This window comes from Chiloscyllium plagiosum, unplaced genomic scaffold, assembly GCF_037043375.1.
Source record: "Chiloscyllium plagiosum isolate Xiang-an unplaced genomic scaffold, Cpla_swu_hap1 HiC_scaffold_2, whole genome shotgun sequence".
Taxonomy (NCBI): domain Eukaryota; kingdom Metazoa; phylum Chordata; class Chondrichthyes; order Orectolobiformes; family Hemiscylliidae; genus Chiloscyllium; species Chiloscyllium plagiosum.
In genome coordinates this window covers 147,205,736-147,229,783 of record NW_028270140.1, presented here as the reverse complement: position 1 = coordinate 147,229,783, position 24,048 = coordinate 147,205,736, and the positions used below count along the sequence as shown (strand labels likewise).

At 44.6% G+C, this 24,048-nt stretch overlaps 1 protein-coding gene across 1 annotated transcript in view; it reads left to right on the top strand.

Moving 5' to 3' along the window:
* The first annotated feature begins 3,656 nt into the window (after positions 1 to 3,656).
* hgfac (HGF activator) overlaps positions 3,657 to 24,048 on the top strand; it is an 82,712-nt gene continuing 62,320 nt past the window's right edge. The window contains exons 1-5 of the mRNA XM_043703685.2: positions 3,657 to 3,817; positions 9,944 to 10,040; positions 14,608 to 14,704; positions 20,862 to 20,935; positions 23,513 to 23,626. Of these exons, the coding sequence (XP_043559620.2) occupies positions 3,755 to 3,817; positions 9,944 to 10,040; positions 14,608 to 14,704; positions 20,862 to 20,935; positions 23,513 to 23,626 (445 nt within the window). The 5' untranslated portion in view covers positions 3,657 to 3,754. The remainder of the gene's footprint in view (positions 3,818 to 9,943; positions 10,041 to 14,607; positions 14,705 to 20,861; positions 20,936 to 23,512; positions 23,627 to 24,048) is intronic.

Here is a 24,048-nt window from a genome sequence, read left to right as displayed (position 1 = left end):
CCATCAGCATGTTCCAAACCTGGAACTCCACTACCTAGAGGCAGCATGGTCGCTTAGTGGTTAGCACTGCTGCCTCACAGTAACAGGGACCTGGGTTTGATTCCAGCCTTGCATGACTATCTATGTCGAGTTTGCACATTCTCTCTGCATCGTTGTGGATTGCCTTTGGGTGCAGTGGTATCCTCCCACAGTCCAAAGATGTGCAGGTGAGGTGTATTAGCCATGGGAAATGTGGGTGGGATGCTCTTTGGAGGCTTGGTGTGGACTTGACAGACCGAAAGGGATTCTGTGACCCTTTATCCCAAGATGGTAATCTTTAATTTTAGACTCTCCAGGTGAAACAGCCTTTCAGCATCCACACTGTCAACCAGCAGTGCTTCAAAATAGTAACTTTCATTCCTCCACTCGGTTAGTATATTAATAGTAATTTGGCAGGGTTATGGGGTAAAGGACAATAGGACATGATGCACAAATATCAAAGTAAAGCATAGTCAGTCTATCTGGCCGGCAGAGTGAAAACAGTGAAAATACAAGAGAGTTTTGAAGGGGTGAACAGTGTTTATTTTAATAGAAGGAGTCTTTTGAGTGAGCAGACTAGTTGAGGGTGTTGATTAACACATCAAATTTGACATCATTGCTATCACTGAGTCATGGTTAAGGGAGGAACAGGACTGGCAACTTAATATTCCAGGTTATAGAATCATCAGGCGAGATAAGAAGAGTTGTAAAGATGGGAGGTGATGGTCAAGTGGGGTTGTTGCTAGACTAGTAATCCAGGAGAAGGGCTCCTGCTCCTTGGATGCTGCCTGACCTGCTGCGTTTTTCCAGCAACACATTTTCAGCTCTGATTTCCAGCATCTGCAGTCCTCACTTTCTCCTATTAATCCAGGAGACCCAGGTAATGTTCTTGGCACAAGGTTTGAATCCTGCCACGGCAGAATTTGATGATAGAATTTACATCCAATTAAAAAATCTGGAATTCAGAATCTACTGATGATCATGAAACTGTTGTTGATTACAGTAAAAACCCACCTGCTTCACTAATGTCCTTGAGGGAAGGAAACTCCTGCCCTCACCTGGTCTATCCTTCATGTGACTCCAGACTCACTGCAATGTGGTTGTCTCTTAACTTCCCTCTGAAATGGTCTAGCAAGCACTCAGATGTGACAATCAGAGAAAGTCTCATTAAAGAAATGAAACTGGATAAACAAACTGGCATTGATCTCAGCACCAGAAACAACAACAGCAGAAACAATCTTATTGACCCTGCAAAGTTCTCCTCACTAACATCTGGGGCTCAGTGCCAAAATTGGGACAGCTGTCTCACAAACTAGTCAAGCAACATCCTGACATTGTCATACTCACGGAATCATACCTCACAGACAATGTCCCAGACACCACCATTACAATCCCAGTATAGGCCCCATCCCACCAGCACGATGTGGTGCCACAGTGGTGTTCAGTCATGTGGGAGTTGCCCCAGGAGTCCTCAACATTGATTCCAGACTCCCTGAAGTCTCATGGCTTCAGGTTAAATCTGGGCAAGGAAACCTCCTGCTGGTTACCATGTACTGCCCTCCTTTGGCTGATGAACCAGTACTCCTCTGTGTTGAATATCACTCGTTCACTGAAGGAGCAGCAATGGGCATACCTACAAATAGGATGCAAGAGAAATCATTTTTCACCAAGTGAGTAGAATTATAGAATCCCTACAGGATGGATGCAGGCCATTCAGCCCATCAAGTCCACACTGAGCCTCTAAAAAGCATCTCACCTGGACCTCACTCCCCCATCCCTGTAATCCTGCATTTCTCATGGTTAACTCACCTAGCCTTCACATCCCTGGACACTATGGGCAATTTAGCATCTCCAATCCGCCTAATCTGCACATCTTTGTACTGTGGGAGGAAACCGGAGCATCCAGAGGAAACCCATGCAGATATGGGGAGAACATGCAACCTCCACACGGACAGTAGCCTGAGGGTAGGATTACGCCTGCGTCCCTGGTGCTGAGGCAGCAGTGCTAACCGCTGAGCCACTGTATGGGAGACAAGTGCTCGGACCCAGTTTTTCTGTTATTCATTGGGAAGAGATGTGCAGGTAATGTCCCCGAAAAACTGGACAAATTGGACCCAGAGTCTCTGGGAGAAGCTGGTGGGGTGTTCCCTTGTTGTTGGTAGTTATATGATGTCTTTGTGGAGTCTGCCTTATCCTGCCCTACACCAGTGAGACCTCTGCCTTCATCTCGTCAAGGGTACCCCTCCCTCATTGTTGGTCCTGGGATTGGGCTGACTGGACCACTGGACTCACACACGATCAATCTGGTTTGCTCGGTGACATCCAGTAAAATGGACTGTCGGTCGATCTCATCAAAAAATGTTCTTCGGTCTGAGGTGGAACCAAAGGGAGTCACCTTTTGGCATTGTCTGCCCAGCTGGATGACTTGAATGGGTGTTGGGTGTATAGTGTATCGTGCCAAGCTGGGAGACCGCGTAGATGAGAATTTCAGGGAGAGAGGATGCTAACTAGGTTTGCGGATGATACAAAAATTGGTCAGCTGGTTGACAGTAAGGAGGAAGGTGTTGGGTTACAGGAGCAGACCCAGTCTAGCAGCAATGTGCTCCTCGTGCTTCAGCCTTGCACTGACGTCCTTAAGTGAACTGGACCAAGTGATTCTGTGAAGCTGTATGGAGAAGCAACCTCTCACTTCCACTTAAAGGCTCTCTTTACTATCCAGCTCTTTCATCGATGAACCAGAAACCCTTCATAATTCTCATTTTTCTTCTGATTCTTACTTCGTTTATGGATCTTGGTGGCAAGGCTAGGTTTACGTGCTCATCCTCAGTTGCTACTGATATATGACTCAGTTGGCCAAACAGTTCAGTTCGGTGTTCAGAGCACAGTTCACAGTCAAGAACATTTCAGTCAACCACTTGCTGCAGGTCTGGAGTCACATGTAGGCCAGACCAAGCAAGGATGGCAGGTTTCCTTCCCTGAAGGACAACAGTGAACCATAATTTTAAACTGGGAATCAATAACAGTTTTCTGCTCACAATTATTGAAGTATTTTCCCAATTTTGTTTCTTCATTGAATTTAAGTTCCACAGGTACTGATGAAGGGTCACTGGAGTGAAATGTTAACTTTGATTTTCATCCACAGATGCTGCCAGATATGCTGAGCTTTTCCAGCAACTTCTATTTTTGTCTTTAAGTTTCACGCTGGGGTTTGAATCTATATCCTGAGGGGTTTTAGTCCAGGTCTCTGACTTACCAATCAACGGATGTTATTACCATTACACTGTGGTCTTCCCATTCCCTGAGCAGCTATTTTATTGATTTTACTGACTTTTATTTCCTCCTCCGTCAAACCTTTTGGGAAGTTTTCTGACATTGCAGAGCTGTCTAAACACGCTCTGTCACTGTTAATGTGTCACCAGACAAATCACAGGGTTTCCAGAAGCTTCTTCCCTTGTTGATTCAGGTGTTTGTTTTAATGGGATTTTTTTCTCGTTGTTGTTGAAACTCTGATGTTGCTTTCCATCGATTTGGTAAATGTTTGGTTAATGATCAATGAAGATATGCGAGACCTGGATAAATGATCCCCCTTCCCTAAGGGCTGTGACCACTGCAGGGTCAAAGGAGCAGAATGGTTTTCAAAATGTCACCTGACCCACTCTGTGGTCAGGCAGTGACCTGGCACTACCTCGATACTGTCCGAGTGACGGAGTTAAGGTTTGAATGTGCCTAGGACGCCATGTTAGCACAATATTCAATGATTCTCTCTTGGTGCTGTCTTGCAGGTGGGCTGACGCAAAAGGTATGTTCATCTTTAGTCTCTTGTTTGAAAAATTGTACATTGATATAACAACCCTTCATAGCTTCTGAATTTCACCCAGGGCTTTACTGTCATGGGTGGCACTGCTGCCTCACAGTGCCAAGGACCTGGGTTTGATTCCACCCTCGGGTGACTGTCTGTGTGGAGTTTGTACGTTGTTCACGTGTCCATGTGGGTTTCCTCCCACAGTCCAAAGATGTATAGGTTAGGTGGATTGTCCATGGGAAATATAGGATTACACGGGTAGGGTAGGGGAGTGGGTGGAATGCCCTCCGAAGGATCGATGTGAACTCAGTGGAGCAAATGGCCTGCTTCCACACTGTCGGGATTCTATGGAAATAACAACAAAACCCACAAAAGGTGGGGGAGAGTGGCAACAGGCTGTTGAGCTGGATGACCAGCCATGATCATAATGAGTGGCGGAGCAGCCTTCAGAGGGCCGAATGGCCTACCCCAGCGCCTATTCTCTGTTTTTCTAATTGTAAGAAATGACAGGGTGCTGTGTGTATTTCCATTTGCCTGGAACCATGGAGGAGGCTGGCCCAAGAGGGCATTGAATGATTATCTGAATAGAAATGGTGTGCAGGGATCAGGGGGAAAAGGCAGGAGATTGGCATTAGGTAAGAGAATCGGGTGGGTGGGGGGGGGCACGATGGGCTGAATGGCCTACTTCAGCACCGTAACAATTCAGTGATTGTGTGAAGTGCACATGTGAAGGATAAATAGTAGCTAGGAGAGCTGGAACCTGCCCTTTTTCATAGAATCATCATCGAATCATACAGTATGGAAGAGGACATTCACCCCCATCGAGTCTGTGCTGTTTGATCTTTGACATTATATCCGATAGAGTTTCTTTGTGAGGCAAGGTCAGGGAATAACGGATAATGAGAGAGATTGGAAGGTTCCTTTCACTCCGGGGACGGAGTGTGGACAGGGTTATCACACATGGCTACTGAGGCTGGATGAATCACAGAACTATTGCTGCAGTCGGCTGGGGAAGGGTTAGAATAGACAGAGCAATGATAGCTGCCTGGTGTACTGTCAGTTCAAATGATTCAGCACAGATTTTACAGTTATTTCGTTTTATTGGACCTATTGAATTTTGCATTTATTGCTTATCTTTGGTTGCCTTGAGAAGACTATATTTCTTCTTCAACTTCAAGTCTACATTTCCTAGATATTTAATGACTGTAAGATCATGAGAAGATGAAGGAGCAGAAGTGGGCCTTTCAACCCTTCAGGGCTGCTCCACATGGATGTTCTGACAATCCTCACCTCCGCTTTCCCCAACACCTTTGATTCCCCCAAAGGTTAATAATCTGTCCATCTCAGCTTTGAAGATACTTAATGACTCAGCCTCCCCAATGGGGCAAAAGTGAGGACTGCAGATGCTGGAGATTAGAGTCAAGATCAGAGTGGTGCTGGAAAAGCACAGCAGGTCAGGCCACATCCGAGGAGCAGGAAAATCAACGTTTTAGACAGGAGCTCTTCATCCTGCCCAAAACGTCGATTTTCCTGCTCCTCGGATGCTGCCTGACCTGCTGTGCTTTTCCAGCACCACTCTGATCTTGACTCAGCCTCCACAACCCTCTGCGGTTAAAAATCTCACAGATTCACTTCCCTCTCAAACAAGAAATTCCTCCCCATCTCTGTCTTAATTGGCTGAGCCCTTATTCTGACATGATACCCTCCAGTTCGAGACTCTACCCCAAATGGAAACAACCTTTCTGCATTGACCCTATCAAGTTCCCTAAGAATCGTATTAGTTTCAATAAGGTTGCTTCTCATTTTTCTAAACTCCGATGAGTACAGGCCCAACCTACTCAAACCCTCCTCATAAGACAGTCCCTCCGTACACAGTATCAGCCGAGTGAACCTTCTTTGGACATAATTCGATGTCAACGTTTTGGCTGGCAGGCTGGACCTGTTTGGAAGCTTGATACAGAGGAGGAATTCAGTATTCACCCACAGTTGAACCTCATTGCACTGCTTAAGCAGAAAGCCTTTCTTTAGATAAGGGACTCAAAACTGTACACAGTATTCCAGCTGTGTTCTGATAAGTGCCTTAGACAGTTTTACTAAAACCTCCCTACCTTTACACTGCGTTATCTTTGAAATAAAGGCCTTTCATATGGCATAGGTTTAGGGTAGGGGAAAGGTATAAAAGAGACCTAAGGGACCAATTTTTCACACAGAGGGTGGTACGTGTATGGAATGAGCTGCCAGAGGAAGTGGTGGAGGCTGGTACAATTACGGCATTTAAAAGGCATCTGGATGGGTATATGAATAGGAAGGGTTTGGAGGGATATGGGCCAGGTGCTGGCAGGTGGGACTAGATTGGATTGGGATATCTGGGACGGCATGGACAGGTTGGACCGAAGAGTCTGTTTCTGTGCTGTATATCTCTTTGACTCTGTTACACAACGATTGGGATTTATGGGAATAGTGTAGTGAAATGGCATCCAGACAGAAGGTCAGATGGGAAATCAGAAATGTCATAATCTGTTGAATGGCAGAAGGGGCTTTGGGGTGTGGCGAGGGGGAGGTGGTTGTGAGTGGCATTACCTTATTGATCTGTTTATTTTTCAAACTCCACATTCCCATGTAATCTCAATAATCCTTGATCTCCCTGCCCCAACAAAATTCTATCTGTCTCCGCCTGAAAAATATTTAATGATCCTGCCTCCACTGACTCCTGAGGCAGAATCACAAAACCCTCTGACAGAAAAGAGTTCTCCTCGGCTCAGTCCTGAAAGGTGACCCACAGTTCCAGGGTAACCTTCAAGAGCAGCCATCTTTTCCACATCCACCTCACCACAACCATTCAGGATCTTACACACTTTGATCACATCACCCATCACTGTTCCAGTGAAAACAGGCACAACCTGTCCCACCTTTCTTCATAAGATGACCCACTTGAAAACCATTTTCAAAACCTGCCCCACCATTTATAGAAATACATCCTTAGGTTTTTCTGGTCCTTTAGAATTTTAATAGCATCCCTACAGCATGGAAACAGGCCATTCAGCCCATCAAGTCCACACCTATCATCCAACCAGCATCTCACTCACCCCCACCCCCTAAACCTCCTAATGCACACATCCCCAGACACCATGGGGCAATGTAGCATGGCCAATCCACCTAATCTGCACATCTTTGCACTGTGGGAGGAAACCAGAGCACCCGGAGGAAACCCACACAGACACAGGGAGAATGTACAAACTTCACACAAGCAGTCACCCTGGGGAGGAATCAAACCTGGGTCCCTGGTGCTGTGAGGAAGTAGCGATAACCACTAAGCGACCATACCATCATTATCCATCATTTTATATTGTCTCCTTATTCTTCAAACTGAAATGTATCAAATCACACAGCCACGCTCCACTCATTCCACTCACTCAGTACTTCCCAGATGTTTTCCACCTTGTGATCTATTTGGAGGAGCTGGTAGAGCTGCAGGTTTAGATTGTGAGCAAGTGTTGGTGTCAAATAACACTCAGTCACTTATTCACAGCCTGTCTCCCACCCATGCACTCTCAATTATAGGAGCAATTTACTGCGCTCTCTCCGTGGATGCTGTCTGACCCGCTGTGATCTCACTTATACTCTCACTCACACTCTGTCGAAATACTTACTCCCTCACACTCTCACTCACTCACTCTCTCTCAAATACTCACACTTCCTTGCACACACACTCTCTCATTTACTCTCACTCAAATACTTACTCCTTCATGTTCTCAAACTTACTCTCTCACTCTTTCTCAAACACCACATTCTCTTGCACTCAATCTCTCATTTACTCTCTCAAATACTCATACCTTCACATTGTCTTGCAAACTCACTTACTCACTCTCTCTCAAATATTCACAGACTCTTGCACACTCTCTCTCGCCCACTCTCTCTGAAAATACTCATTTTTTTCACACTCTCTTGCACACTCTTTCTCACTCACTCTCAAAATACTCACTTCCTTACACCTTCTTTTACACTCACCCACTTTCCCTCTCTCACTCACTCACTTTCCCTCTCACTCACTCACTTTCTCTCTCTCACTCACTTTCCCTCTCTCACTCACTCACACTGACTCTCTCACTCACTGTCGCTTCACACTCACTCACTCATCCTCACACTCTTTCTGAAAATGCTCACTTCCTCACTCTCTCTTTCCCTGATTCACTCACTTGCGCAGCCTCTCTCAGACTCACTGTGTGGAAGGAGCTATGGAAGAGGCCCAGGCAGGGGGTTGGGGAGTGTGATCATGGTGGAAGAACCATTTGCAGCAACATTAAACTGAGCAGCAGAGCAGACTGTCTGACAGAGCCACCCAGGATTCTGAGGCAGGTAAGAAAGAAAGGGATGTACCATGGATACTGGCATCTCCTAATGGGCCAATGATTGCCAGTTAGTCAGAATGACAGCAATCGGTGGCCTGTTCATGAGGATGGTCTGCACCAGATTGGCTGCTCTGAGTCTGAAGGTTAAAATCAACTCGGAGTAAGTGAGGACTGCAAATGCTGAAGATCAGAGTCGAGAGTGTGGTGCTGGAAAAGCACAGCCAGTCAGGCAGCATCCGCGGAGCAGGATTGACCATCTCGATTGGCAGAGTACTCGGTCAATCATCCAACAAAAGAGATGTTGCATTAGTGGATGTTAACTATCTGAAGCAGCCCCTAGAGGGTAGGTAGGGAAAGCTTCAGATGTATGTTCAGAGAAATTCTCCTGGAGAGGGTGTCTCCGGCCCAGTGAGAAAGGGTCTTGAGCCTGGACAATGTTTTTGCATAAGTGGCTCAAGAACATTGAGCATATTACAAACCATTGCTGGAGAAACTCAGCAGGTCTGGCAGTCTCTGTGGAGAGAGAAACAGAGTTAATGTTTCGGGTCCAGTCATGCTTTTTCGCTATGAGTTCTGAAGAAGCGTCATTGGACTCAAAACGTTAACTCTGTTTCTCTGTCCGACAGACCTCCAGCAATTTCTGTTTTGGTTTCAGCTTTCCAGCATCTGCAGTTCTTTGTTTTACAGTATCATAAAGTTTAGGTTTGTATTGGGAAAAGATAACGAGGAATCTAGAGTGAAAATATGTAATTGGGTGTGGAAATTTTAAACCTGCTCCCCCCCCCCAAACCAGGAACAGTGCCATGACATTGGAGTGACGCTCATCATTACCAGCCCACCGTTGAGCCAATTGATGTCCTGAAGGGCTCATTTAATGCTCTCCTAAAGGGCTCTTCCAGAATTTATCGCCTGTTCATAAATGTTCTTGAGAATATGGTGGTAAGCCACCTTCTTAAACCATGAGCTGCTTTGTCCTAGATAGTGTCAAGCTTCTTAAGTGTTGCTGTAGCTGCATCCATCCAGGAAAATGGGGAGTATTCTATCATATTCATGACTTGATGGTGGATATGGGCTGAAAGCAATGTCCATGATTCATCTCCTATAAAAACATTTTATCCTCTTTAGAGTCTGTTCTGACCAGTTCACTGGATGAAGGGGTTAGAAAATAGGGAGATAATGATGCGATGGTAATGTCACCAGTTTAGTAATTCTGATACCCAGGCTAATATACCAGATACCTTGGTTCGAATCCCATCTTGGAAAATGGTGAAAGTAATATTCCAGAATTAAAAGTGACCTAAGGCTATCACATGTCAATTGTCATAAAAACCCACTGCCTTTTAGGAAATCTGCCATCCTTACCTGGTCTGGCGTATACGTGTCTCCTGACCGATTGGCTCTTAACTGCCCTCTGAAAACCAATCAGTTCAAGGCCAGTTGGGAATAGGTGACAGCTAATGCCACCCCCATCCTATAAAGGGAAAAAAAAAGTCAAAGAGATTTGGCATTGGGTTAGCTCAGTTAGCTGAATAGCTTGTTTGTAACGTAAAGAGATGCCTCAAGCATAGGTTCAATTCCTGCAGCACTGACTAATATTACCATAAAGGACTCTCCTTCTCAATGTCTCCCCTCGCCTGAGGCATAGGAATTCAGGTTAAAGTCACCACCAGTTCTCTCTCTCTCTGTCTGGGACTATAGCGACTTAACCCTTTAAGGGAGGTGGCACTGACAGCTCAAGCACTGCAGTTAATGCTTTTTCCGTTTGGATTCACAGTCTCCTTCAGACTCGGCCTGGGGATTAAAGTCAGGGATTCCCAGGCACGGTGATGAGCAGCGAGAGCCACCTCATCCCCTGCAACACCCACGCCAAGGTAAAAGTTCGGGTCTCGCCGTTCAGAAATGTAAATGTGATTGCACCTGCTGCCTCCAGCATGGAGGAGGATGGTGGGGCCTATGGGTGGAGGGGAATAATGCTTCAGCTAGACAGAACCCAAACTGGGGAGTAACTGTGTGGAGTAAACGACCACTCAGCTCAGAAAGCATCGAACCCGGGGGTGTATAAAAATAAATCCAGATCAAGGGAGGACAACCTTTAAATGCAACCAAGTCGTTCTGAGATGGCATCAAGAGGCAGCTCTACAGCCGGGGTAGTAGAAATCTGGCTCTGTGTCTACAGGAAAACAATGAAGGGGTGCTGGGGCTTTCAGATCTGAGAACACTATCATACAGTGTCACTCAGTGCATCTAAAAACCCTGTTATAATCACACGAATCCACAATACAGAATCTGAAAACCCTGTGGTGTTGGTTTAGCTCAGGATGACTGGTTCGTGAGGCAGTGTGACATAGTCAACGTGGGTTCAATCTCATCACCAGCTGAGGTTACCATGAAGGACTCTCCATCTCAACCTCTCCCCTTGCCTGAGGTGTGGTGACAGGTTAAACCAACACCAGCCGTCTATCTCTGTAATGATGGAGTAGCCCTATGGTGTTAAGATTATGGCAATTTGATCTGATCTAAAACCCTGTCATATTCTAACCACTGGATCCCACAGACCACTGGCTGGTTGATAATCTTCCTTTTGACCACTCAAGTGATCCGTTGATTCCAGTTTGAAGCGAGATTGGGGTAGCTTTCCGATGAGATTGAAAGGGGAAGAGACCAGTACAACATTCAATATGTTCAGGAGGAAGTGAGTCACCAACACCCAGACAGATAATTGCTCAGGCAAATGTGTGTAAGGTTGTCTGGTTGTCAATGTGATGGTGTCATTGAAGTGACAGAAACTTGAAAGAATCACCCATGGAAGATGAAAATCAGAATTCCCTCACGCATTGATCCTTAATCTCTCAACTCACTGATGAGAGACAGAAAGCATAGGGCTCCCTCTGCTGGTGATACCAGTCACTTCAGTGGGTGGTGGATGTTGACAGCTCTCAGGAAGATCAGGATCCTGGGCCCACACACACTTTTACCACCATGTAGCCTAGAGCTAGGGATAGTGGTGACAGAGGCTCAATGTTCTTTGACCACATGACTGAGCAGGAATCCCTCCCATTCTGACCACTCTGCCACTGCAGGTACTGCACCACAAGATCAGCCCCATCTAGCTCATCCCTCAGTCTCTTTTTGACTTGCCGATGCAATGTGGGTCTTGCTGGCTGGCCAGCATTTATTACCCATCCCTCATTACCCTGGAGAAGTTGGTAGTGAGCTTTCTCCTCAAACCATTGCAGCCATGGAGTGATAGAAGTTTACAAGAAACAAAAAGGCTCTTTGGCTCATCAAATCTGTGCCAATCAAAAACAACTTTCAAAGTATTCTATTCCCATTTTCCAGCACTCAGCCCATTTCCTTGTGTGTCTCGGCATCACAAGTGCACATCTAAATACTTCTTCAATATTCCAAGAGCTTCTGCCTCTACTAGGCCTCACAGGCAGCATCCTACCACCCTCTGGGTGAAAAACAATTTTGCCACAACCCCTCTAAATCTTCTGCCCCTTACCTTAAACCTACATCTCCCATTGAACCCTTCACCAAGGAGAACAGCTTCTTCCTATCCACCGTATCTATGCCCCTCAACTTTATACATCTCAATGACGTCCTCTCTCAATCTCCTCCGCTCTAAGGCACACAACCTCAGTCTGTCCAATCTCTTTGCATAAACTCTCCAGCCCAGGTGACACCCTGGTAAAGGCAAATTACTGCGGATGCTGGAATCTGAAACCAAAAGAGAAAATGCTGGAAAATCTCAGCAGGTCTGACAGCATCTATAAGGAGAGAAAAGAGCTGATGTTTCGAGTCTAACTGACCCTTTGTCAAAGCAAGACACAATATGTTCAGGAGGAAGTGAGTCACCAACACCCAGACGGATAATTGCTCAGGCAAATGTGTGTAATGTTGTCTGGTTGACAAAGGGTCAGTTAGACTCAAAACATCAGCTCTTTTCTCTCCTTACAGATGCTGCCAGACCTGCTGAGATTTTCCAGCATTTTCTCTTTTGGTTTGACATCCTGGTAAATTGCCTATGCAACCTCTCCAGTGCAATCACATCCCACCACTAATGTGTTTTCCAGAACTGCACACAATCCTCTGGCTGTGGTCCAACCAATATTTTTATACAGATTCAGCATCACCTCCCTGCTCTTAAACCTCTTAGCCTCAGCTAGTAAAGGCAAGCATTCTACATGAGTCTTTAACCATTTTATCTAACTGTCCTGCTACCTTAAGGGACTGAGGTACATACACACCAAGGTTCCTTTGATTCTCAGTGTTTCCCAGGGTGCTACTGTTCATCAGGAATTCCCTTGCCTTGTTTGTCCAGCATCACCTTATATTAATCAAGATCGAATTCCATTTGCCGTTGATCAGCCCATCTGACCAGAACATCTATATCCTCCCATACTCTAAGGCTATTCTCCTCACCATTTACCACCCCACCAATCTTTTGTATCATCAGCAAACTTACTGCTCAAACCTTCCACATTCAAATCTAATCATTAATATATACCACAAACAGCAAAGGTCCCTAATGCTGATCCCCATGGGATCCCACTGGACACAGGCTTCTGGTCACAAAAAAACATCCTTTGACCATCTCTTCCTGTTGCTCAGCCAATTCTGGATCTGCTTTACTAAATTTCCCATGGGCTCTAACCTTCACTTTTTGTCTACCACGCAGGACCTTATCAAATGTCTTTGCTGAAGTCCAAGTAGGCTACATCAGATGCATTGCTCTGGTCACTTCTTCAAAAAATGTAATCACCTCCACTTAACAAAACCATGCTGACTGTCCTTCATTAGACCCTACCTGTCCAAATGCAGATTAATTCTGCCCCTCAGAATTGCTTCCAATAGTTTCCCTATCACTGAGGTTTGACTTACTGGTCTGTAGTTTCCTGGTTTATACCTTGCTCTCATCTTGTATATCGGCGCCACTTTGACTGTGCTGCAGTCCTCTGGCATTTTTCCTGTGACCAGATATTTCTTCCCTTGCTTCACTCAACAATATGGGATACATTTCGTGTGACCTTGGAGATTTTTCTACTTTTAACCTTGCCAGACCACTCAGAGCCTCCACTCTGGATATACCAATGTATCACAGACCTTCTCTTTGATTTCTATTTCCAAATTGTTCCTCTCACCACTGAACACTAACACAAAGTATTCATTAGAACCCTAATTACATCCTCTCTCTCCATGCACAAATAACTGGTGGTTCTTAAAGAGCTGAGTCTTTCCCTTGTTATCCCTTTATCCTTAATGTCTTAGGATTTTTTTTTACTTTTCCCTGCCAATATGTCAGTTCCCCCCACCTTTTCCTCAAAGGATTTCCTTTATAAGCTTCCCCCTGTACGTTCTGTACTCCTCTAGGTTTTCTGCCTCAATACCTGCCATAAGCCTCCCCTTTATCGTTTTATCCAATGCTATGTGTCCCTTGATATTGTTGAGTTGTAAGTGACCCGCATCATTAGGGAGAGAATTCCAGGATTCTGACCCAGTGACGGTGAAGGAAAGGTGATAAGTCAGGATGCTGAGTGGCTCGGAGAGGGGCCTGGGTATCTCTGGATTACTAGATCATTAATATCACCACCATGCCACAATTGTCCCTGACCCTTGCTGCAGCCTCTACCTTTGAACTTCCATTCTCACTGACTTCCAGACAACTCAATTCTGTTCCATAGCCCTGACTGCTAGGAACCATGGAGACATACAACACAGAAACAGGCCCTTCGGTCCACCTTGTTCATGCTGACAGCACTTCTAAGTAAATAAGGAGAAGTCGCTTCCTGTGACAGGAGAGTCAGTAACCAGAGATAGCAGATAATCAGCAAAACAACCAGAGGGAGATGAGAAGACTAGTCTTATGCAGCAAGTTATTTGATTTGGCACTCACTCCCTGATAGGCTGGTGGAAGCAGAGAATCAGAGGCATATTTTAAAGGGAAAAGCGATGGCAGGGACAAAATATGGGGATGGGACTAATTGGATAACTATTTCAAAGACATGGCACAGGCGAAGAGGTTGGAGATTGGAAGAATTTAAAGATGACTTGTTTGAATCATTTAATGTCCTGAGCAGTCCTTAGACGGTGAATATGGAGTGGCTGTTTCCTCTTGTGGGAGAATTTAGAGCCATGGGCCATTCTTTAAAACAGGGATAAGGCTATTTTATTTGTTCCTCAGGGGGATAATGAGACTCTTCATAAAATAAGATAGCTATTAACAATGTCAACAAATATAAAGATCAATGTCATTGAGGGTAAAGATCAGCTGGTGGATCAGTGGGTACAGGTTCAAGGGGCTGAATGGCCTCCTCGCATCCCTATTTCCTACGTTCTTGTGTCTTTAGCTGGCAGTGTTTCATGAAGAGCCTCAGCACTGGACTCTGTAGGGATTAGATAGTGATAACCAGACTAATGCCAATCTAACCTGCTCAGTGTTCACAGATAATGGCTGGCCTTGCGTGTTTCCCTTCCGGTTTGCGAGCAAGCTGCATCGTACCTGTATACCGCATAGAATGACCAATAGGAAATGGTGAGTGAGAGTTCCCTCCATAACCGACTTCCTTTGTCCATTCAGCTCCCGCAACTAGAATCTAGATAACTAAAATAACCAAGAGCCGACCATCCTTTTAGAGCATGGGTCCAGGCAGTGAGTGTTGGCGAGCTATTGAAACCTGGAGTGCCTCACACCTCAGCTCCAATCCTTCCCTTTTCCGATTTCCAATTGCATTCCCAGCAGGGGGGAGGTCGACAGATGCCGTAGGTTTAAGCCACCTTCCTAAACACGTTGTGAAGCTGAATCCTGGTAAATTCAATACCTTGGATTGATCCTCTTGGCCAGGGGGGTCAGACACTCATCAGGTGAATTCATCGAGTGACTCCTACACCTCACAGAGCCCGCTCAGACACCAATCAGCTGAGGTGACTCATGGCTATATTTCCCACTTTCTCCCAGATCAGCTTTCCTGTCTGACTTGGAGCAAAGAGTGATTGGAATCCCTTCAGAGAGCCAGTGATTGTTTCTAGAGCGGAGGGGTTGTATTTGGGTCTCATCTTCAGAGGCATAAAAACCATCAGAATTCTGAGACCCACCGTGAATAAGGTGGACAACAAATGGATTAGATAAGAATACAAATTTAGAAGGTTTTGACTTTTACTGTGAAAAGGAATGGAGCTTCATTGCTCTCGCATATGACCATTTACAGCTTAGAAACAATGACCGGAAGGAAGTGGATATTTTCATGGCTCCTCACCATGCTGTTGGTTCACTCCCTGTGACCTTATTTATAGCAAATCCTAGTCACCCATCACCCCATCCTTAATGATCCTGTTATGAAGATGCTCCATATTTAATCCTTCTGTAGACTTAAGTTTTGAAGAATTGTGGAAAAATGTATTTATGTCAAGTTTTGTAGAGAACCTGGGATGTGGTTTATTTGAAAGAAATCATTGATAGGTCACTGTCGACATTTGAGATTTTTTTAAAGAAGGCTTCCTAAGAATCATAAGATGAATGCTAGCTCTTGTTCTGTGAGAGACCCCTGATAATTTGATTTGATTTGATTCATTACTGTCATGTGTACCAAGGTACAGTGAAAAGTGTTGTCCAACATGCTTTACAGGCAGATGAGACTATACAAGTGCATCAGGGTAACAGAACAGAGGGTGAAGTACAATGTTTCAGCTTCTGAGAAGGTGCAGAGAGAGAGCAACATTAACATTAAAGAGGTCCATTTAAAAGTCTGATAATGACGGGGAAGAAGCTGTTCTTGAATCTGTTCATAAGGGTATATAAACTTTTATATCTTCTGCCGAATAGAAGAGGGTATAATCTGGGTTGGAGAGGCCTTTGATGATGTTGCTTGCTTTCCCGAGGCAGCAGGAAGTATAGATGGAGTTAGTGGATGGAAGGCTGGTTTGTGTGATGGACTGGGCTGTGTTCACAACTCTCTGTAGTGTCTTTTGATCCTGGGAGGAGCGGTTGCCAAATCACGCTGTGATGCATCCAAGTAGGGTGCTTATTTATGGTGTATCTATAAAAATTTGTAAGGGTCTTTATGCCAAATTTCCTTAGCCTGCTGAGGAGGTTGAGGTATTGCTATGCCTACTTAACCATCTTGTCAACAGACAGGGCTGTTTTGAACAGTGACTGGATGGAGAGTGCTTTGGTGTCTGGTATCAGGTGGAGGAATGTGAAGGCTGTGAGGAAGGCCTGCCCAGCTCATCTCTCCTATTTCTCTTGTAGTTCATGGTGAAATTTGATTGTTCTTCTGTGAAAGTGAATGAATAAATTTCTCAATGTTGCATTTCCTAAGCAAGGACTGAACAACAGACTTCTGAGTATTCTACATTTTATCTGCTTTTCCTTCAAGAGTAACCCCAGCTGCCAAAAAGTGTTTTTAAGTTACTGCAGAACTGTAGACAGAAGTGTATGTACACTGTATGTGTTTTGGGTTATTTAGAGGATAAACATTTATATTCCTGACAGTATATTGCTGTGACTGTTATGGGAAGGACTGAATTGATAATCAAATCACAATACTCAACTAATCATGCCATTAGTCATAGAATCATACAGCACATGGAGACCCTTCAGCTCATCGGATCTGCTTCGACCTATCTACACAAATCCTACTTTCCAGCACTCAGCTCATCACCCTATGACATTTCAAGTGCTCATCCAGGTACTTCTTAATGGTTCCTGCCTCCCAGGCAGATTCCCATCACTCTCTGGGTGAAAAGACATTTTCCTCAAATCACCTCAGAGGTATTTGTTTCTTCTTTATGCATTCACGGGATGTGTGCATCGCTGGCTAGGCAGCATTTATTTCCCAGAGGGTAGTGAAGCGTGATTGCTGTGGGCCTGGAGTCACATGTAAGCCAGGCCAGGTAAGGATGGCAGTTTCCTTCCCTAAAGGACATGAGTGAACCAGATGGGTTTTTCCCAGCAATGGATTCATGGTCATCATTAGACTCTTAATTACAGATTTTTTAAAATTGCCATGACAGGATTCAAACCTGGGTTCCCACAAAGTTACCTGGGTCTCTGAATTAACAGCGCAGTGATAATACCACTAGGCTATCACCTCTCCAGATAAACATGATTCAATTAACAAAATGACTCATTACTTCTCTTTTTGTACTACTTTTCAGAATAAAAGAAATGTTTACTAGGCTTCTTTAATGAAATCAAAATAATTTGTTTATTATAAATGAAACATATTCTTACCAGCTAAACCATGATCCAGAATGAAAATTATTCCCTTAATCTCACACATAGACACACTCACACAATGCAAAAACACTGAGCTGATGGTTTAAAAAAGATGAAAGGCAAATGGGAAAAAAAGACCTTGTTGGCCCAGGATCTGGAAATAAAGGATAGGATCTGATGGCTCCTCATACCCATTGGATTTCCTGTTGATGATGCTGAATTGTTGACAGCTGTAGATGAATGATGAACTTTATGTTCTGATTCAAGTCTTTGAGAATTGAGAATACGGTCTCTTTAGAGTACAGAAAGGATAAATCCTCTCAAGTCTTTTCCAAGCCATGTATTTAGAGACACAATGTTTTTAAAGCACAGAGAGAGGTCCTTCAGCCCCTTTTGTCTCTACTCGTCATCAGACATCCATCTGTTCTAATCCCAATTTCCAGCATTTGACCTTATATGCAATGGCAATTCAGGTGTTCATCTAAATGATTCTTAAATTTCTTGAGGGTTCTCGATCAACCACCATTTTAAGCAGTGAGTTCTAGATACGCAGCTATCTCTGAGAGAGAAATTGTTTCATCAAATCCCCTCTAAATATCCTGCTCCTTTCCTTAAAACTCTTGTCCCTCATTATTGACCTCTCTACTAATGTGATTGCTACTTTTCCAATAATTGAAGAAATAAACCCCATTTCTTAACTCCTTGAGAGCTTTGCTTGGCTGTTTTCCCAGCACTGCTTGATTTCCTGTGAAAGCGAGTAACTTGCTGCATACATTAAATTTTGGGGGTTTAGTTTCCAGTAAATCATATTGTAATACCTTTATCAACACATAAATTATCCAATTAGTTCAAATTCCTCTAGTTTTTCAAGGTGGTCTTCTAAGAAGTGTATTCCCAACAGCATATTAACTAGTAATCACATCCCCCTTGAATGCATTTTGTTTTGATAATTGTACTTGTTAATGGAATCTGGTAGTTGAGTTAGTTAATTGGGCGGCTCAATTATGGGGAAAACTATTTTTCATTTTGTGTTGGGTTCCATGGAGTTGAGGGACTAGAGAACAGTGCACTCTTCCATCCTCCATCGTAACAATCTCTATTAGCAGTACTTAAAACTCTCATTTTGTTTTCAAATCCCTCCATGGCCTCCCCCCCCCCCACCCCCCTTTCTATCACTGTAACCTCCTCTAGGTCCACTGTCCTCTGAGATACCTGAATTCCCCAGATTTTCCCTCCTGTATGTCTGTGATTATATGTGCAGCACTGTTGCTGACTATGCTTTAGCAGGAAAGCCTTAAACTCTGGAATTCCTTATCTAAGACTTTTTGCTTCTCGAATCTTTCTCTTTTCCTTTAGGCCAATCTATGAGATCTACCCTCTTCCACCTGACTTAATATTGCCATAGAGTCATACAGCATGGAAACAGACACTTCGGTCCAATCAGTCCATGCCGAACATAATCCTGAACTAAACTGCCTCTACTTGGGCAATATCCCTCCTAACATTTCTTATTGATGTACTTATCCAAATGTCTCTTAAATATTGTAACTGTGCCCGCATTCACCACTTGCTCTGGAAATTCATCCCACACATGAACCACTCTCTGTGTAAAAAAAATTGCCCCGCATGTCTTTTTAAAATCTTTCTCCTGTCACCTTAAAAATGGCCCCTGGTCTTGAAATCCCCAACCCTAAGGAAAAGACACCTACTATTCACCTTTTCTATGCCTCTTTGGTGGGCGGCACGGTGGCACAGTGGTTAGCACTGCTGCCTCCCAGCGCCAGAGACCCGGGTTCAGTTCCCACCTCAGGTGACTGACTGTATGGAATTTGTGCATACTTCCCTGTGACTGCATGGGTTTCCTCCGGGTGCTCCGATTTCCTCCCACAGTCCAAAGATGTGCAGGTTAGGTGAATTGGCCATGCTAAATTGCTCGTAGTGTTAGGTGAAGGGGTAAATGTCGGGGAATGGGTCTGGGTGAGTTGTGCTTCGGCGGCGTAGTATGGACTTGTTGGGCCGAAAGGCCTGTTTCCACACTGTAAGTAATCTAAACCACAATTTTATAAACCTTTATAAGGTCACCCCTGAGCCTCCTATGCTCCAGTGAAAAAAAGTCCCACCCTGTCCAACCTCTCCTTATAATTCAAGCCCTCCATTACTGGTAACATCCTGATAAATCTTTTCTGAGCCCTTTCCAGTTTAATAATTTCTTTCCTATAACAGGGCAACCAGAATTGGACACAGTACTCCAGAAGCGGCCTCAGCAATGTCCTGTACAATCTCAATATGACGTTCCAACTCCTATACTGAAAGATCTGAGCTAATGGTAGCTCAGTTTCAGAATGTGCATGATAAGGAAGGCAATGGCTTAGTGCTATTATCACTGGACTATTGATCCAGAGACAAAGGTAATCTTCAAAGTTTGGGAGAAGATTTGTAGCTCGGGTGCTCGGTTGTTGTGGTTCTGTTCGTCGAGCTGGGAATTTGTGTTGCAGATGTTTCGTCCCCTGTCTAGGTGGCATCCTCAGTGCTTGGGAGCCTCCTGTGAAGCGCTTCTGTGATAAAAAATGGGACCAACAAATCCCATTCAGGACTTGATGGATAAACGGGATTGAATATGGAGGCAAAGGGAAGCTTATGACAAAACTGCAGACCACTATAAATGCCGGAGGAAAGATCACAGAAGCGCTTCACAGGTGGCTCCCAAGCACTGAGGATGTCACCTAGACAGGGGATGAAACGTCTGCAACACAAATTCCCAGCTCGGTGAACAGAACCACAACAAAGGTAATCTGCTGGGGACCCAGGTTCAAATCCTGCCATGGCAGATAGCAGAATTTGAATTTAATGGAAATATCTGGAATGGTACCATGGTTGTCAATTGTTGGGAAAAGCCTGTCTGATTCACTAATGCCCTTCAGGGAAGGAAATCTGGCCCAAATCTAACACCAGACTGTGACTCTTAACTACCCTCTGGGCAATTAAATGCTGGTCTAGCCAGTGGTACTCTATGAAGTATCCTTGGATGATTTGCTATGTTAAAGGTACTGTATAATTGCAAGGAATGAAGTCCTACCCAGTTCCTACCTGAGTCTTGCATATAAAGGTTGCAATAGTTAAAGATCTCCTTCGACAAAAGATTCTGAGCTGGGGAGGGGTTTGCAGTTCTAGCCATTGCTGTTGCTAGTCAGTTGTGGATTCTGAGAATGTGCCTATAATGATGTCAGTGCCCCCCAGGATAATTTAAACTAAGGGATTACCTGCTGCCCCTTAGCATTGCTGCACCCGTCCCCTATATGGGTCCATGTGATTAGAGTGTTCACATTCTCCAGGTGAGTGAGGGATGGCTGATAAATACTGGTCAAGCCAGTGACCCCCACGTACTCTGGATGAACAAATTTTTAAAATAGGTTTCAACAATTGTATCCCTTTATGAGTTTTTTTGGTTCCCAACATTGTTTTATTTTTGTTTCAGGTGTGCCACCACCCCCAATTTTGACAAGGATGCACAATGGGGTTACTGTGAATGGATCCAGCCACTAACACATGGTACAACTGTCTTATTGGTTTTGGGAAGAAAAGTACACATTAAGCAGAAAATGGCAGGTGTTAAAGGACTTGTCAATTCATTTCCATGAAATTCACATCTACGTGGGACACCTGTATCCCATCACAAAATAAATCAAACCTCAATTTCACAACTGTACTCCCCTCTCCTAAAACACCAGCACAACTTATTTTCAATTCTACTTCAGAACAATATTCTACTGGAATTAGAAAGATAGAGGGAGGGGCCATGGGATTGACTCTAAATTTTAAGGATTTGAACTGTAAGGAAAGAAATGAATATTGCAGTCTTTAAAGGGAATGGTCGCATATTGACCTGAAGGAATCAATTAGCCAGAGTTAGTTCAGACTAAAGGGCTTTTATTTATATGAAGAGGCATGATAGTCTAGTAGTTATATTGCTTGGCTAATGATCCAGAGGAAATGCATTTAAATCAGGGTGACACGGTGGCTCAGTGGTTAGCACTGCCTCTTCACAGTGTCAGGGACCCAGGATTGATTCCAGCCTCAGGTGACTGACTGTGGGAAATTTTACGTTCGCCCTGTGCCTGTGTGGGTTTCCTCCCACAGTCCGGAGATGTGCAGGTTAGCTGGATTGGCCATGCTAAATAGCCCATAGTATCCAGGGATGTGCAGGCTGGATGGAACAACAATACAGGGGTTGGGCGGGATGCTCTTCAGAGGGTTAGTGTGGACCTAATGGGCCAAATGGTCTGCTTCCACACAGTAGGGATTCTACGAGGTCTCGCCAGGGCACTCTGACTTTGACTTAGATAAGAATTGACTACAGCGTTGTGAAAACTTCACTGGTACAAACTTCACTCCAGGTCACGTTCCATCCTGATTGGAGAGTTCATTGTTACTGTGTCAGAACCCTCACGGGACTGGAGTTCAGGAGGGTCAGGAAGGCTGCTCAACACATGCCAACTGGAACCTCTCACGTCCGAGAGAAGAGCGATACCTACCATCCTCCCCTGTTTTGGACTTCATGTGACTCCAGTCTCACCACGGTGTGGGGTTGACTCTTAACTGCAACCTGGCACATGGCGGTCTAGTGAGTCACTGAGTTGTATCATATTGCAACACTACAGCGCCTCAAAACCAGGGAAAACTATCATCTTACCGAGGTAAACGAAGGGCGAATTAAAGAAATGCTAGCCTTGCTAGTATCATCCGTATCCCAGCAATAAATAAAATAAAACCATTTCAAAGTACATGAGTGAATGAACGCAAGAAGCAGTGCATAGAAATAATGGGAATGTGCTCATGGGATGTGGGTGTCACTGGCTGGGCCAGAATTCATGCCCGGCCCTAGTTGCCCTTGAGGGGGTGGTAGTGAGCTGCCTTCTTCATACATTGCAGTTCATGTGCTGCAGATAGACCAGGATTTAGGAATTAGAGATGTACAGCACAGAAACAGACACTTTGATCCAACTTGTCCATGCAGACCAGATACCCTATTCTAATCTAGTCCCATTGCCAGCATTTGGCCCATATCCCTCTAAACTCCTCTTATTCATATACCCATCCAGATGCCTTTTAAATGCTGTAATTGTACCAGTCTCCACCACTTTCTCTGGCAGCTCATTCCATACATGCACCACCCTCTGTGTGAAAGAGTTGTCTTGTAGGTCCCTTTTATATCTTTCCCCTCTCACCCTATACGCTCTAGTTCTGGACTCCCCTATCCCAGGGATATTTATCCTATCCATGCCCCTCAGCATTTATAAGTGACCCCTCAGCCTCTGAAGCTCCAGGGAAAACAGCCCCAGCCTGTTCAGCCTCTCCCTATAGCTCAAATCCTCCAGCCCTGGCAACATCCTTGTAAGTCTTTTCTGAACCCTTTCAAGTTTCACAACATCCTTCTGATTGGAAGGAGACCAGAACCGCACGCAATATTCCAAAAGTGTCCTAACCAATGTCCTGTACAGCCGCAACATGACCTCCCAGATTTAGAAGCATATTCCATTTGAAAAGAAATGAAGTGATTGAGAGAAGGCAAAACATTGAGGTTATTCAACAATTAATTCAATGTCCCAAAGAGAGAATTAATCCTTAAGAAGGCTGGAATCATCTCTCTGGAGGGAATGGGTATTTATGGATGTGGTGCCAATCACATAGGCTGCTTTGTCCTGGATGATGTCAAGCATCTTGAGTGCTGTTGGAGCTGCACCCATCCAGGTGACTGGGGAGTATTCCATCACAGTCCTGACTTGTGCCTTGTAGATGGCGGACAGGCTTTGGGGAGTCAGGAGGGGAGTTACCGCAGGATTCCTAGCAGATCGTAGTACAATCACGATGGGCGAAATGGCCCCCTTCAGCATTGTAACACATCTATGATATAGTTCATGAAGAATGGTCAGATCTTTGGGAGAGAGGGAAAAGGACAAGATTGGATAAAATGATGCAGTGTATTTTCACAAAGCAGAATCATTAGATTTGACACCACTGAGTAGATGTTTTAGCTGAATGTGCTCTTTATTGTCGAAATATCTGAATGATGTCTATTTTTAATCCTATTTGAAGTATTATTTCATTCTACTCTAACTTATTTAACAGATTATTGTGAAAGTGACCCCTGCTGGCATGGTGCTGCCTGTGTCAATATCCCTCGATACAACTTCTATCAGTGCATCTGTAAAGATCCATTCACAGGAAGGCACTGTGAGAAAGGTGGGTGATAGGGACAACCTTATTTTTACAGTGAAACATTAAATAAGATCCTAGAGTGAGTAGAACAGACACGGTGGCACAGTGGTTAGCACAGCTGCCTCACAGCGCCAGGGACCCAGGTTCGACTCCAGCCTCGGGCGACTGTCTGTGTGGAGTTTGCACATTCTCCCCGTGTCTGCGTGGGTTTCCTCCCACAATCCAAATATGTGCAGATTAGGTGATTTGGCCATGTTAAATTGCCTGTAGTGTTCGGGGATGTGTAGGGATTAATGGAGGATAGTAGGATATGGGAATGGGTCTGGGTTGATCTTCGGAGGGTTGGTGTGGACTTGTTGGGTTGAGGGGCCTGTTCCCACACTATAGGGATGCTATGATTCAGTTCCAGGCTGAGGCAGTACACTAGATTGATGCTAGAGGTGTGG